The sequence below is a fragment of the Capra hircus genome, chromosome 18 (genome assembly GCF_001704415.2).
Source record: "Capra hircus breed San Clemente chromosome 18, ASM170441v1, whole genome shotgun sequence".
Lineage (NCBI taxonomy): Eukaryota > Metazoa > Chordata > Mammalia > Artiodactyla > Bovidae > Capra > Capra hircus.
Window position 1 is genome coordinate 10,002,595 of NC_030825.1, and position 15,922 is coordinate 10,018,516.

Consider the following 15,922-nt stretch of genomic DNA (forward strand, 5'->3'; position numbering starts at 1 on the left):
TCTATTATTGTGGGCAAGAATCCCTTAGAAGAAATGGAGTAGCCATCATAGTCAACAAAAGAGTCTGAAATGCAGTACTTGGATGCAATCTCAAAAATGAAAGAATGACCTCTGTTGGTTTCCAAGGCAAACCATTCAATATCATGGTAATCCAAGTCTATGCCCCAACCAGTAATGCTGAAGAAGCTGAAGTTCAACGGTTCTATCAAGACCTACAAGACCTTCTAGAACTAACACTCAAAAAAGTTACCTTAAAGGATCCAACTAAAGCAGGCAAGAAATTTGGATTGGAAAAAAGTAACTGTGTATTTGTGTTCTCTGAAGAACATGGACCAAATTCCTTCTAGCGTTTACAGGAATGGACTTTTTCTGATTAGTGAAAAAAGAAATTCTGAGATTTAACATATGTTTTGCACATGATCTTATCCTCTGATTTCACAAAGCAGTGCCCTTAGGGGTTACTATCTGGTTTCTGTTGCAGGTGTCTTCCTAGGGTTCAGTGGTTTGGGAGAAAGCCATGTCTAGGGGAAAGCTTCAAGGAGGTGAGCGGGGCAGGTGGCCGGAGTCTTCATCTTTCATAATTCAGAAGGAATTGGACCCTGTGGGTAGTCCCTGCTATTGTCCTGGGTCCACTTTGAAGCAGGACCTGACATTTGGTTATATCTTTAAAAAGAAAACCCCACTCCAACCTGTTAGTTTGTAATGAAAATTTTACTGAAGATTGTATGCAGTGATTGAGGTTATTAAATCAAACACTACACGTAGAGATGAGTAAAAAAGCTTCTGTTGGATGTCTTGGTTTTCTCTGCTACATTCTTTGGCCACCTGGACCACTTCCCTTCATCAGCATTTCTCCTTCCATGTATGTCTCCACCTCAAATTCTTCCTCACCTCCATATTTTTTTTTTAATAAGGAGAAATTTGTCTGTTGTGGTTTCTCTGCCCATTTTCCACTTAGCAAAGGAGAAAACGTCCTCAAGACCCACTCTCTACATAGAGCATGGACCATCATGAACAGCATGCAGTGAGTTTTTCTTCAACAACTTCTCCTGCCATTTTAGTCTGAGCCCATTTTGTATTGCTTTGGCCCCTTGCAGGTTGCGATTCTGGGTTTGGCCATGGTTTGGCCAAGTATCTGGACGAGCTGGGCTTCACTGTATTTGCTGGAGTTCTGGATGAACAGGGGTCCGGAGCAGAGGAATTACGAAGAACCTGCTCCAAGCATCTCTCTGTGCTCCAGCTGAACATCACCAACACGCAGGAGATACAAGAGGCCTACAGCAAAGTGAAGGAGAAGGTGCAGAACAAAGGTACTGCCTTCAGCCACCTGTGCCCTTGGGTGCCCTCCACCCTCCTTGCAAATGCCAGACACTGGTTCTAGCCTCTAATTACCACTTCTCTCTAGTCTCTGACAGCACCTGGACACCCCTGCTCTGAGCCCCTGCCCCTCGCTGGGACCTCTTGCATATATGAAGACATTAGGAAGCAGTTAGGCATGGTCCTTCCTCGGAACTTACAGAATTCTCCATCTCTTTCCCTCCAACCTCTGCTCAGTCACTCTCCTGTTACTTGCTGCCCCTCCACATGTCTTTCCTCTTACTGATACTAACATGTATTAGAATTGAAGTAGCTTCACAATGGCCGTCTTCCCTTAGCCCCTGCCTTCCTCTTCCTCTCTCTTCACAGCCAAGCTCTTTGGAGTCCTGCTGCTCTGCGTTCACTTCTTGACACATCTCCTTAAATGGTCTGGCCGAGGGAATCAGTCCGTGTTATCCTGAACACCAAGCTCTTAACTTCTCTGCAGTGTTTGAATGTGTTGATTACCCTCCCCTCCTTGGGCTTTGGGGGTCTCCAGCCACATCTCCACATCTTGCCCTCTAAGTTCTCTGATCATTCTTTCTGCTTCTCTTATATGAACCTCCTTCCTCTGCCCACCGTGCCAGTCCCCTAAGTGTGAATGTTACTGAGGGCTCCATCCCCAGACCCCACTCCAAGTTTCCTGGGCTATCCTGTTTCTCTTCCTATACCAGGACTTTTCACCTGGGAAGTGTCTTAAAATATCTATGTGTGGACCCAGAATGGGCTATGTAATTTAGGGGATGCAGTGCAAAGTTCGGAGAAGGCAATGGCACCCCACTCCAGTACTCTTGCCTGGAAAATCCCATGGATGGAGGAGTCTGGTAGGCTGCAGTCCATGGGGTCGCTAAGAATCAGACACGACTGGGCGACTTCACCTTCACTTTTCACTTTCCTGCATTGGAGAAGGAAATGGCAACCCACTCCAGTGTTCCTGCCTGGAGAATCCCAGGGACGGGGGAGCCTGGTGGGCTGCCGTCTATGGGGTCGCACAGAGTCGGACACGACCGAAGCGACTTAGCAGCAGCAGCAGCAGTGCAAAATTGCAAGTTATGTGGGGCCCCTTGTTTACAAAATGTTTAAGAGGTTAAGGTAATGCCAGTGGAAAATTAAACAAAGCTTGAGATCTTTCTGAAGCACAGGTCACACGTCTGTGATTCCCACGAGGCCTGGGGACTTTTCCCCAGCAGGTTAAGTCAATATCTACAGACAGTAACTCAGCAGATCCTTCCGCAGCGAGGCTGGTACTGGTGCTCTCCTTTTGCTGGGAAGGTCCACTATAAAAAAGATTCCATTTGGGGGTCCCAGGTATTAACACATTTTAAAGGTCCTCCAGCAACGCTAATATTCTGCCAGAGTTGAGAAACACTGCCATTTAATCCAGTAATTTCTGAATCTGTGTTAACAACCTAGCCCTCTTTACAATGTCAGGACCTATAGGCATATACAACTGGTTACCAGATATCCCGCCTCAATTTGTCAAAAACGGACCTCCTTATTTTTTCCTTTGCTTCTAGTCTGCAAATCAGTTTCCCCTCCTGCATCCGATGACTGAGGCACTGGCTCAGACACCAGCTGTGCTTAGTTGCTCAGTCATGTCTGACTCTGTGGCCCCATGGACTGTAGCCCGCCGGGCTCCTCTGTCTAGGGGGATTCTCCAGGCAAGAATACTGAAGTGGGTTGCCATGCCCTCCTCCAGGGGATCTTCCCAATCCAGGGTTCAAACCCAGGTATCCTGCAGGTGAATTCTTTACTGTCTGAGCCACCAGGGAAGCCCAGGCCCTGCCAGCTAATCAGTCATTCAAGCCAAACAACCTGGCGTCACTTAGGCCTGCAGCTTACCCTTGATTTCTGCATCCTGTTGGTCCTGAGTCCTGTCAATTCTATGTCCTAGATCTTTATCATCCCGCCCCTTCTCATTATCCAGGGGTAGCTATGGTTTAACCGGGACCCTCATCTCCCACCTGAGCTTTGTAATCGAATTTCCTTCCCCATTGCTTTCCAGATGGAGAATGGTCTGTACAATGTGCACGTCTTAGAGTATCATCCATCTCCTTTGATAAACTGAGCCTCCGTGTCTTGGGCTCCTCCCATGAGCCAGGCATATGCTTTGCCTCACTGAACGGTTCTGTGGTCCTCCACCGTCAAACACCTTCCCAGGGATTCTAAGACCTTTCAGAATAGCCCTTGCCAAAACCTTCATTTGCAGTATCTGCTGTTCCACTCAGTAAATGATGAATGGTTTCCAGAATAGAATGTTCTAGTTCATGACTTTGTACTTTCAGCTTCCTCTTATCCAAACTTCCCTCTTGCCTTCACTTCATTTCTCTAGAATTTTGCCTTTGTCCAACCACACACTCTACAGGAGATCTAGCTCAAACATAACAGCAATCCAGGCTACACCATTCACTTCCTCTTCTGGAAACTCACTCTTTACCCCGTGCACACACCCTCATTACTGGATTATTATACAAATATGTCCATCTCCCACTCCTCACCACAGGTTTCTTAAGAACCAAAACTATGTTTCCATCAGGATTCTTTCAGATACAAGTGACATAACCGATTCAAAACTGCTAAGCATAGTTCAGTTCAGATGTTAAGAAAGAAGATTCATAGTTCAGTTCAGTCGCTCAGTTGTGTCTAACTCCTTGTGAACCCATGAACTGCAGCACCCCAGGCCTCCCTGTCCATCACCAACTCCCAGAGTTTACCAAAGTCGTGTCCATGGAGTCAGCGATGCCATCCAACCATCTCATCCTCTGTTGTCCCCTTTTCCTCCTGCCTTCAATCTTTCCCAACATATCAGAATCTTTTCAAACGAGTCAGCTCTTTGCATAAAGGGAATGCATTTTGCTTACATAACGAAAAGGACCCGTTGGTTTCAGGCATGTCTGGATCCAGGCACTCAGGCAATGTCACCAGGACCCAGCCTCTCTTAATCAGCTTTGCTTTCTCCTGTTCTGGCTTCACTTGGGGGTTTTCCATGAAGGCCTCAAAGACTTCCTCCTTATATCCTCTTCACAGCTGATCTACCCAGAAAAAAAGAAACTAATATAGTTGCTTTCTAGAAAGGTCATTTTCCTGGCCTTTTCTTTTGCTGTCCCTTTTATTGACCTGATGGTGTCTTGTTAGGAGATATTCAATAAACACCATCTAGAGAGGCCCAGCGGGACAGTGTTGGTCATAGTGAATGATAAAGAAGTACTTCTTGAAATGCTAATAACAATGCCAGTGTCCTGGGATGAAAGGATCCAATCAGTACGCTTTCCAAGGTGTGAGCATTTGGAAAACACTTTACATGCTGTTTTGGGGCCTGCGTTCTGGAGAACAGGCCTTACTGAGGCAGAGTTACCAATATACCAGTTCAACACCAATACAGAATTACCTGTTCTCGAGGTCTCTCTCGACTTCAACCTCTCAAGTCAAACAGAAAGTGGAGCAGTAGAACAGGTTCATTTAAAATCACGAAGAAGGATGTTTGCTAAAGAACCCTCTGGGCCACGTGGATAAACCAGAAAACCTCAGCTCCTGTAAGAGGGCCAGCAACTGTGCGGTGTCCCTCCATAGCAGATTTTAAAATTAGGATGAACACATTGTTCGTTATTGCCCTGGTATCTGCGTGCTCAGTCATGTCTGGCTCTTTGTGACCCGCGACGGACTATCGCCTGGCGGGTTCCTTGGTGTGTGGGATGCTCCAGGCGGGAATACTGCAGTGGGTTGCTGTGCCCTTCTCCAGGTGGATCTTCCTGACCCAGGGATTGAACCTGTGTCTCCTGTGTCGCTTGTATGGAAGGTGGATTCTTTTAACGTGAGCCATTGGGGAATCCCTTTGTTCATTATTAATATTAATTTTTAAAAAACTATTATGAAGCCCTACGGGTATAATAAGTTTATTGGCCAGCTTAGAATTCTATGGCAGGAGTTGGCAAGCTGTGGCCCTGCCTCTTTGTTTTTTTAAATATTTTATTTTGAAAAATAGTAGATTCACTCTTTGCCAAGCTTCCCCCAGTGTTAATACCTTGCGTAACTATAGTACAATATCAAAACCAGGAAACTGGCATTGGTGTAATCCCCTGAGTTCATTCAGATTTCATCAGCTATACGTGCAAGTGCATGTGTGCATGTGTGCATGTGTGTGTGTGTGCATGTGTGCATGTGTGCATGTGTGCATGTGTGTGTGTGTGTGTGTGCTTGCTCACAGTTTCATAATGTGCAGTTTTGTGCAAGATCACCCCACTCAAAATACAGAACTGTTCCATCACCACCAGACCCTCTCACATTACCTCTGAAGAGCCGTATTCTCATCCTTAACCTGCTCTCTCTCTAACATTGTCATTTAAAGAGTATTTTGTAAAGATATATCGATTATTATATAGATCTGCCACCTGTTTTTGTATATCCTGTGAGCTCAGGATCATGTTTATATTTTCAAATGGTTAAAAGAAATCAGAAGAAGATTTTTTGGACACATAAAAATTATATGGCATACAAATGTCAACATCCCTATTGTTTTATTGGAACGCAGCCACTCCCGTTCATTTACAGATTTCTGTGGCTGCTCACACTGTAATGGCAGAGTTGAGTGAGTAGGACTTGCAATGTTAAAGCATTTACTATCCAGCCTTTTACAGGATATGTTTGCTGGTCCCTGTCACAGGGCATTCTCAAGCTGCCACCTGTATGTTTGACTGGTCAAAGTATGCATCAGGCTGAGTCAATTAAAACCATCACTTGGAGGCATTAGCTGGAGGCATCCTCTCCTCCTATCACCAACCTCCTAATAGCTGTAGAGCTCTTACTGTGTGCCAGGCATCCTCTCACTTACAGCTCCCAGTCATTACTGCATGTAAATGTCAGACCACCAACTCAGCTGTGCAAGAAATGTAACTTTATTTTCTATAAGTCAACTCCATTTCTATCTTGAGCCACATGGCGGAAACCATGTCAGTCGTTTGGAGCTTTCTCTCGTTTCCCCAGGGTGGCATCCTAAATTCCTAGGGACGGGACATCACATCTTTGATGGCCAGTGCTTCATGCTGGACTCTGCCGAGGTGTCCAGTACTCTGTCCAGGCCTCATGCAGGTTGGCTGCTACTTGCCTCTTTGAAGTTAGGGCTGGTGTCTGCTGCCATTTCTGTGCCTTTCCTAGCATGGGGCCTCATTCTGCTCCTCTATATCCCTGTGGTTCTCACACATGGGCATGCAGCTCACACTTGGGCAGGTTATGTCACAATGCTGAGCTTCAACAGTAATTTCTGATCATCAGTTTCTGATCCAGCAGGTCTGAGATGGGGCTCCAGTATTTGCATTTCTAACAACTTCCCAGTTGTTGCTGCTGGTCTGGACCATGCCTCGAGAACCACTGGTCTAAACCCTGCAGTGGCTCAGGGAACTCAGAGAATCTGCTTCAGGTCTTTCTAGCAGAACATGCCCCAGATCCTGTTGCCTCTGTTTCTCCCAGGTGACTCCAGACCCTCCTCCCCACAAAGCACGTGGGGTTTCTGGGTTACCACTCTCCTGCCATTTAGGGCAGTGACTCCGAAGCTTGGTTGTACACTGGAATCATCTATGTAGGGAATTTAAAAAATGGCTAATGCCGAGATCCCCTTTCTTTACTACCCCACAATTGCTGATCTAATTGGCTGTGGTATGGCCTGGGTGTCAGGGTTTTAAAAAGTTCCCCAGATGATTTTAATGTGTAGTCAAGGCTGAAAAATCACCAGTTGTGGACACTGGTTCTCCAAATGAAGTCCAGGCCTGTAGCGTCAGCATCACCTAGGAGCTTGCTAGAGATGCAGATTGTCAGGCCTCACCCCAGACATCCCCAATCAGTTTCTCTGGAGCTGGATGCTAGCCACCTGTGTGTGAACAAGCTCTCCTTGTGATTCCAGTCAGTCAAGGGGTTCAGGCTGACTGGGGAAGGGAGCAGACCTCAAGGACTCTGCAGTCTTCTTAGCTCTTGGTGTTTCTGCCCTAGTTTTCCTGTTTCCCTGTACTAGGGGAACTTTTCTAGTCAAAGGAAAAGGAAGACAGAATCTAGTTTTGTTGCACTGCAGGTAAGCCACATTGTCTTAAATCTGCATGTCCTAGAGACATCATTCTGCCTCCACATACTCCTTTGAGGGAGAAACTCGAGGCAGACTTGGAATAAACTTTGAGGCAAAAGAATATACCTCCATAAAACCATTTCTTAATATTTCACAAGTATTCAAGGAGAGTAAGGTTTTTCTCTTTTCAAGGCTTTTTAAAAAATGTGGACCATATTTAAACTCTTAACTGAATTTGATACAGTATTGCTTCTGTTTTATGTTTTGGCTTGGGCCATGAGGCATGTGGGATCTTAGTTCCCTAACAAAGGATTGAACCCACACCCCCCTGCATTGGAAGGTGAGGTCTTAACCACTGGACCTCCAGGAGAACCCCAAGACAAAGGTGTGAGAGTTGAAGTGATCTCTTGCCCAGATCTCAAGTCTCAAATGGGTCCTTTTGACTTAGAAGCTTGAAGGATTAAAAATCATCCCACTCTCTTGGTATTGCCCCATCTCAGAGTTGTTCCCTTCTGTCCTCAGGACTGTGGGCTGTGATCAACAACGCTGGAGTCCTTGGCTTACCAACCGATGGGGAACTCATTCCCATGACCGAATACAAACGATGCATGGCCGTGAACTTCTTCGGGGCCGTGGAAGTCACGAAGGCATTTCTGCCTCTTCTTAGAAAATCCAAGGGGAGGCTGGTGAACATCAGCAGCATGGCAGGTGAGCTTGCCTTTCCCCCACAAGGCCGTGGATGCCAGTCCTACAAGATGCAGCTTGTAGCATTCTTTGTGGGCTGAACAAGAAAACAGGACTCTCATGCAGGGCTGGATGAAGATTAGTCCAATCCTGTGTTTGCCATTGATCTTAGTACAAAACCTTCCTGGTACTGACTCTTGCCTCTCTTCTAACTCACCTGTTCATTACTGGGGATTTACGGTTCTCACGTATCCTCACAGCGTGACTGCTAATGCACAAGCTCCCTAGATCTGGCCAGGAAACCCTGCATACAGTTCACGTCAGCGTGACCGAGGGAGGACCTGTGTTTTCCAGCCTCCCAGCATCTGCACTCTCTGTCCTCCGTGGACAATGAGTAGGCACATGTCTTCACTCTTTTGGCACTGTTGGTGCTGCGTATCTCTGTTGGCTGCCAACTAGCACTTTCCATAAGATTATTCCCATCGTTTTGCAATCTCAAGATAGCTGGGACAGGGTGTGACATTTCTCATCTCTCTCCATTTCAAAGGGCAGATAGTTAACAAGTCAAGGGTTTAACACCTCCCTTCCATAAAAAAATGCTCATGCAGGTGATGTCAAATTCTTTCTCCTAGAATAGATATTTCCAAACTGGGGTTCTTGATGCCAAAACCAGACAAAGACAACACAAAAAAAGAAAACTACAGGCCAATATCACTTATGAACATAGATGCAAAAATCCTCAACAAAATTTTAGCAAACCAATTTCAGCAACACATCAAAAAGCTCATTCCCCATGATCAAGCTGGGTTTATCCCAGGGATGCAAAGATTCTTCAGTATATGCAAATCAATCAATGTGATACACCATATTAACAAATTGGAAGATAAAAACCATGTGATAATCTCAATAGATGCAGAAAAAGACTTTGACAAAATTCATCACCCATTTATGATTAAAATTCTTCAAAATATGGGCATAGCAGGGACCTACCTCAGCATAGTAAAGGCTATAGATGATAAACCTACAAACTGGGGTTCCTCAGAACCTTAGTAGGCTTTTAGTGGTGTCCAGGGGGTTGTTTGGGGAAGTCACTGCATGGGTAAGTGGGAAGCCTAGAGGGTGGGCTCTAAACTCCAGGATCCTGTCTTTGCATAGAGGAATGCCGATCTTCACTGGTGGATCAGTTGGTTCTGAGAAAGATTAAAAAAAAAAAAATAGAAGTCCAACTATTTGTTCGTCTGATTTGGGTTTCTTTACGTTTCAAGGGGGAAGGGTTTTTTTTTTTTTATTTTAGACAATTGATATTGTCCCTGATATTTCTTCCCTGGTTCTAAGTTAGCAACTTCCTTGAGCTTTACAGTTATTTGAGTGTGTTGCTAACATTGCTACTTTCCCTGGTGGCTCAGACAGTAAAGATTCTGCCTGCAATGCAGGAGACCCAGGCACAATCCCTGGGTCAGGAAGATCCCCAGGGGAAGAGAATGACAACCTGCTCCAGCATTCTTGCCTGGAGAATTCCATGGACAGAGGAGCCTGGCAGGCTACAGTCCATGGGGTCGCAGAGTTGGACACGACTGAGTAACTAACACTTTAAACATTAATGCTGCTAGTTGCAAGGAAGGAAGGAAAGAAGGAAGGAAAAGAGGGAGGGAGGAGGGGAAAGGATGGAGAGAGAGAGGTCTAAGATGGTTAAGAGCAATGAGTGTTGTATTTTAACTTTTATGAGAACCCCAAAATATTTCCAGTTTTTTTGCTAAAGCAAACCAATCCTGAGAAAACACATTGGCAGTATTTCACCCTTATCTTTCTTCTGAATTGAGCCTTTACATTTTTGACCTCTGCAAAAACTTCGATTTCCTCAGTCTGGTACTTCTAGAAGTCTCACATGCTCCTTTGCCTCATTCATTCAACAAATATTTACTGAAATGACTTATCATTGCCTTTTGGTTGACACAGTGACAAGAAAGCTTTTCTCTTCCTCTGTTCTCAACTTTGAGCTGCTCATTCATTCACAAGATTTTATTTTACATTTCACTAATATGCACACTATCTGTTATGGGCCCAGTGTCTGGCATGAAGTAAAAGCTCAATTAATAAATGAAAAAATGCAAGGGTGCAAATGAATGGAAAAATGGATGCATGAATGGACAAGTGATGAATTTATACTATGAGGATGTCCATTCATACATCTTCTACTTGGCCTCTAAAACTTTTCTAAGCCTTAAAAAAAAAAATCGGCCATGCCACATAGCATGTAGGATCTTAGTTCCCTGGCCACCCCTGCATTGGAAGCACAGAGTCTTAACCTCTAGACCACCATGGAAGTCCTTAAGCCAAGACTTTGAACTGACTTGTCACATGTTTGGGCTTCCCGGGTGGCTCAGGCAGTAAAGAGTATGTCTGCAATGCAGGAGACACTGGTTTGACTCTTGGGTTGGAAAGATCCCCTGGAGAAGGGAATAGCTACCTACTCCAGTATTCTTGCCTGGAGAATTCCATGGACAGAGGAGACTGGTGGGATACAGTCCAAGGGGTCACAAAGAGTCAGACATGACTGAGCAACTAACACTTTCACTTATCACATGTTTCCATTAGAGGAAAATTTTTGAGTATTAAATCACACATCTCACTCCTATTCTCACCACTAGACGTGCAAAACCTTTACACCTAGCCTCAATTATTTCCATTCCATTATTTTACCGTCATCATCAAGTCAACATGTTTGAAGCTACACTCGCTAGTAGCAACTCAAAAGTTTGCTCTCTTGACTTCTTTCTGTTCATCTCCTGGTCTTTAGGTTTCAGAGCTTCGAGCTTTCTTTGGTTTGTTTATCCCGGTGCCTTTCTCTCCTTTGCTCTCAGCCAGTCACCCACCGGAGCCTCTCACTCCATCCACCAGGATGTGCGGAGTCTTCCTTCATCACACCCAGCTCCGAATCCTTATGTTTCAGGGAAAACCCAGCAGTGGGTGCATTTACAGGACTCAGAAATCACCCAGGGTATTTTATAAAGTTGTTAGAACAGTAGCATGAAATCAGAGCAGACAGGAAGCATGTGTCCCTGACAGCCCAGGCGTTTGTAAGAAGACAGGAGCCAAAGATGTCAAACCACGCATACAATCTACCTTATCGACGAGGAGCAGAGGAATTCAGCAGAATTCCTTGCAGCTTGCTGATGAGTGTTTTGCAGAACAATGGAAGAGCTTTTAAGCAAGGAGAAAAGAAGCTAGACTGTAACACAAAAATCAGAAAAGTCATGGGATGTGTAAAAGACCGCATATAGCCTACTACTAATCCACAGAAATTAACATCCAAGATGATGACAGCTTGGTGATGAGTCTCTTGGCAAAGCTAATGTAATAGCAATTTTGGAAAATGTACTTATTTGGGAGTACATGCTGGTCTTTTTCTCATTTTGAAGATGGAGGTAAGGCGAGAGAGAGAGCGCCAGTCACTAATAAGCGTTCTCCAAAGTTCTCCCGGGAGCTCCTGGCTGCCCTGACCCTTCAGGTTGTCTTGAGCATGGCACCTAGGCCACCTTCTTCATGACAAGAATCTCATGTAGATTTATCATGGAAGTTTGCCTCAGCCAGGAGGAGCTAAGCTGGAACTGATAACTCTGTTCCACTTATCCAAGGCTGCATAGCAAGTAACCCCAAAGACAGTGTCTCAGGACACTGTGAATAGACAAGTGGTCTGGTAGTGAATAATGATCTCTCAAATATATCCATGCTGTGATTCCCTGGACCTGAATCATGTGACTTTACTTGGCAAAAGGGACTTTGTAGGTATGATTGAGTCAAGGATCTGAAAGGCAGAGATCATCCTGAGTTATCTAGGTGGGTCTGATGTGGTTACAAGAATGCTTATAAGAGGGAGGCCAGAGGGTCAGAGTCAAAGAGTGGCTGGAAGGTGGACAGTTGTGACCAATAGAACTGATATGAAAGTACTTAGAGCAGTGCCTGGCATATAGCAGATATCTAATAGATGGTAATAATTATTAGGAAGCATCCATTAGGCATTGTGGAGAAGGAAATGGCAACCTACTGCTGTATTCTTGCCTGGAAAATCCCATGGACAGAGGAACCTGGCAGGCTATAGTCCATGGGGTCAGAGTCAGACATGACTTAGCAATTACACAAACAACTATTAGGCTTCAGGCATTTTGGGGATGCCATCAGAGATATGATCCCAACAACCCTGCAAAGTGTTAGTCTCCTCCTTTTGCAGTTGTGGAAATCAAGTTTCAGAACAGTTACATAAACCAACCCTCCAGCTAGAACTGGGATTGAACTTTGGCCCCATGTTCTGATGCACCAAGTCACTGCCTCTCCCACTGATTTAGGTAAGATCTTGTGTTAACATCATGTCAGAGACTTTTCCCAAAGGATCACCTCTACCATGTTCCTCTGCCTACTAATCTGTAAGCTTTAGCCTCACCCCCATACCCAGGTGTAAAGAGGGTCAGTATAACCACTCCTGTAGACAGGAAGTTCCAGGATTGGGGCAGGGCAGAAACATTGCTTCTTTAAAGACTTCTCCAGGAGATGCACACAGCAGTCGATCACATTATGAATACACCCCTTCCTCCTACATCTCCCCCTCTCCAAAGAAAGCAACAAGAAAGAGAAAGAACAAGAGAGGCAGCATGTAGCTGTATAGGTAGAATCAGGTTTCAAAAAGGAGAGAAAGCCAGGAAGCTGAGTGGGGATAAATTAGGTGGGTTTTGAGCCTGTCTTTCTCGCTGACAGTGGAGTGACCCAGGACAAAGTTCTGAATCTGAGTTGCAGCTTGTGCATTTTACAGAGGGGATAAAAATGATGGTTGCTTCTTAGGGCCATGGTGAGATGGGATGAAATGACATGGAGTTAAGCGGCAGCCTTGAACCTGGCGTGTAGCAGAGTCAGAGACTCGAAGGCCATCTGCCATGAAGAGGCTGGCTCTGTGCGCCCCTGTGGCTTTTCATCTCGCCCGCTGCTGGCATCACCACGCCTGACTGTGACACTCATGGCATTTCATCCTGCTGCTCCCTATCACACACTATAGCTCCTGGGCAGATAAGCCCAATAGGCTACTACTTCCAGATTTGACCACAATTTACCCGGGAGGACATTTCCCCCCGCCCTGTAAGCAAGTTCGTTTCTCATTCCTCCCTCAGAATAGGATGGCTCTTTAACCTAAATCCCGGCAAGGCAGTTTGATGAATATTTAACCAAGGATTGAAGGAAGTGAGAAAAGACTCTCTGATTGATGGGACAAAGGGCAGGTGAAAAATCTCTATGTTTGAGAGGTCTGAGGTCCTTTCTGGCCAGCTGTCCTCTTAAGAAACTGCAGAGCAAATACCTGTGTTATGCTGCAAGCTGTGCTTGAGTGAGAACAGCTAAAAGCAAACCTTATCGAAACGACACAGGCCTCAGGGATTTTGAGCCGGTTGTGCTCTGAACTGCGCTCTTGTATTAAACTAGCTGGGTGACCTGAGGGCAGGCTACCCCACTTGTCTATGGGTCCCTTTCGTCTTCTGTCGTGACAGGGTGACATAGCACCCGAGTCTAAGGCAGCATTTCCCAGCCTCCACATTACTCATATTTCTGGGGAGGCTAATTCTTTCTGTGGGGGGCTGTCTGATGCACTGTAGGATGTTTAGCAACACGTGTCCTTGATTCATTAGATGTAAGTAGTACCCACCCACAGGGTGGAGAAACCTTCAGATATTACCACGTGTCCGCTGGGGGTGGGGTTGGGGTGCAGAATCACCCCCAGCTGAGAATTTCCGGTCTCAACCGTGGAACTAAATGCACTGTGGGTTCTGAGCACTTAGCACAGTTGCAGGAGTCACTCTAGCAACAGGGATCTCTCTACCGAGAGGTAGTAATGGTTGCCCAAGTTCACTAAAACGATGCACAACTTGAGAGTTGCGTGTTGAGTTTTATTGCGGGCAAAATGAGGACTGCAGCCCGGAAAGCAGCACCTCAGATAGTTCTGAGAGACTGTTCCAAAAAAGGTAGTAGGGGAAGGCCAATGTATAAGGTTTTGGTGAAGAGGGGAGCTCAATACCATTAAGCATTCATTTACAAAAAGGTTTCTGCTAGCCAAGAGGATCTGATGTCACCATGAAGGGATTTATTGCTTTTCTAGATAGGAAGAGATGCAAAGACTGAGCTTATAAAATCTGTCCCTAAAACATCTATCTAAAGGCCCATGCCCTCAGGGGCACAGAGTGCCTTACTCCACGCTGAACTCCCTTGGCGGGTGTTAAAGGTCAACAGTTGCAACAGTGCAGGGTTCAGCCTTCACCGAGGCAGATGGTGAATGCCCTTGCTCAGTTGTTCGCAACGATCTTGGCAAGTGCCAATTTGTAGTTGACACCCATCACATCAAGCTGTTTCAAAATGCGTGAAAAACTTTGCGCCCAAGTCATTGGCCTCACAGAGAGTCTTACAAGTCTACAAATTCTAGGTATCGGCAGATCCAACCTTGAGTTCATTTTGACTTAGTCCATGTGGTGGTTTAGTCACTAAGTCGTGTCCAACTCTTGTGACCCCAGGGACTATAACCCACCAGGCAACTCTGTCCATGGGGTTTCCCAGGCGAGAATACTGGAGTGGGTTGCCATTTCCTTCTCCAGCAGATCTTCCAGCCCAGGGATTGAACCCCGTGTCTCCTGTCCTGCAGGCAGGTTCTTTACTGACTGAGCCACCAGGAAGCCCGAGTCAGTAGAAATTGACTATGGGATCATACCTGGATTTCTGTTTTTTTTTTTCCCTTGCCGAACTAGCTGCCTTAAGGGAACCATCTGGCATATCATTCAGCCAGTCTCAGCTGCTCAGTAATGTGAGAGGAGGCCAAAGATGAGATCTACTTCCTTAAAACTAGCCAGGGCGAGCATAGGACAATGCGGGAGAGAGGGGAGAGCAAGATGGAGTGAACGTCTTCGTGCTGAGTTTGATTAGATGCTAACATACTTGAAGCCATTCATTTCTAACGTCTACAGGATGCAGAGACTAATCCCTTTTAGATCAAGAACACTCTAGCCCAGGATCATCCAGCTGCTAAGTAGTTGAGTCAGGGTTGGTACCCAGGTCTGTTTCTTGACTCCAAATTTTGTGTTTCTCTCACTCTTCCAGACTACCAAACAAGGAGATACCAGGCAAAAATGGGGAGGGGGCCAAAAAAAACCTCGAAACAAACAGGAAAACCACAGACCCTCACTCTAGTATGTTTAAGCAATGATGAGGAAGTGTTAGCAGTTTAGGGCTGTCGCCTGCATCAGTGCTTCTCAAACACTGTGCGCGGAGATCACCTGGTTGATGCTGCTGTTCAGTCGCTCAGTCGTGTCTGACTGTCTGTGACCCCATGGACTGCTGCACGCCAGGCTCCCCTGTCCTTCACTATTTCCCCGAGTTTGCTCAGACTCATGTCCATTGAGTCGGTAATGCCATCCATCTCATCCTTATTGCCCTCGTCCCCTTTTGCTTTTAATTTTTCTCAGCATCAGGGTCTTTCCCAATGACTCTGCTCTTTGGGCAGCCCTGTTAAAATGCAGGATTTGACTGAATTGGTCTGAGAGGGCCTAAGAGTCTGTATTTCGTAACTAGTTCCTACGTGAATGCTACTCATCCCTGGACAATGTTTTTTAAACTTTGGATGCATTAATATCAGCAAGAGGGCTACTTAAAAACAATGACAGGAAGCCAAAACTTCAATGAGGTAATATTTCACACCCAGTAGGGTGATGTCACGAAAAATCAGAAAACAACACTTGATCCGCCAGGATGTGGAGGAAGTGGAACTCTCCTGAATTGCTGGTGGGAATGTAACATGGTGCACCCTCTGTG

General features: G+C 45.6%; 1 protein-coding gene and 1 pseudogene across 1 annotated transcript in view; both read left to right on the forward strand.

Moving 5' to 3' along the window:
• LOC102171181 overlaps positions 1 to 1,028 on the forward strand; it is a 51,468-nt pseudogene extending 50,440 nt beyond the window's left edge.
• HSD17B2 (hydroxysteroid 17-beta dehydrogenase 2) overlaps positions 1 to 15,922 on the forward strand; it is a 99,466-nt gene that overhangs the window by 68,453 nt on the left and 15,091 nt on the right. Inside the window, exons 2-3 of the mRNA XM_005691832.3 lie at positions 1,098 to 1,310; positions 7,928 to 8,113. Of these exons, the coding sequence (XP_005691889.2) occupies positions 1,098 to 1,310; positions 7,928 to 8,113 (399 nt within the window). The remainder of the gene's footprint in view (positions 1 to 1,097; positions 1,311 to 7,927; positions 8,114 to 15,922) is intronic.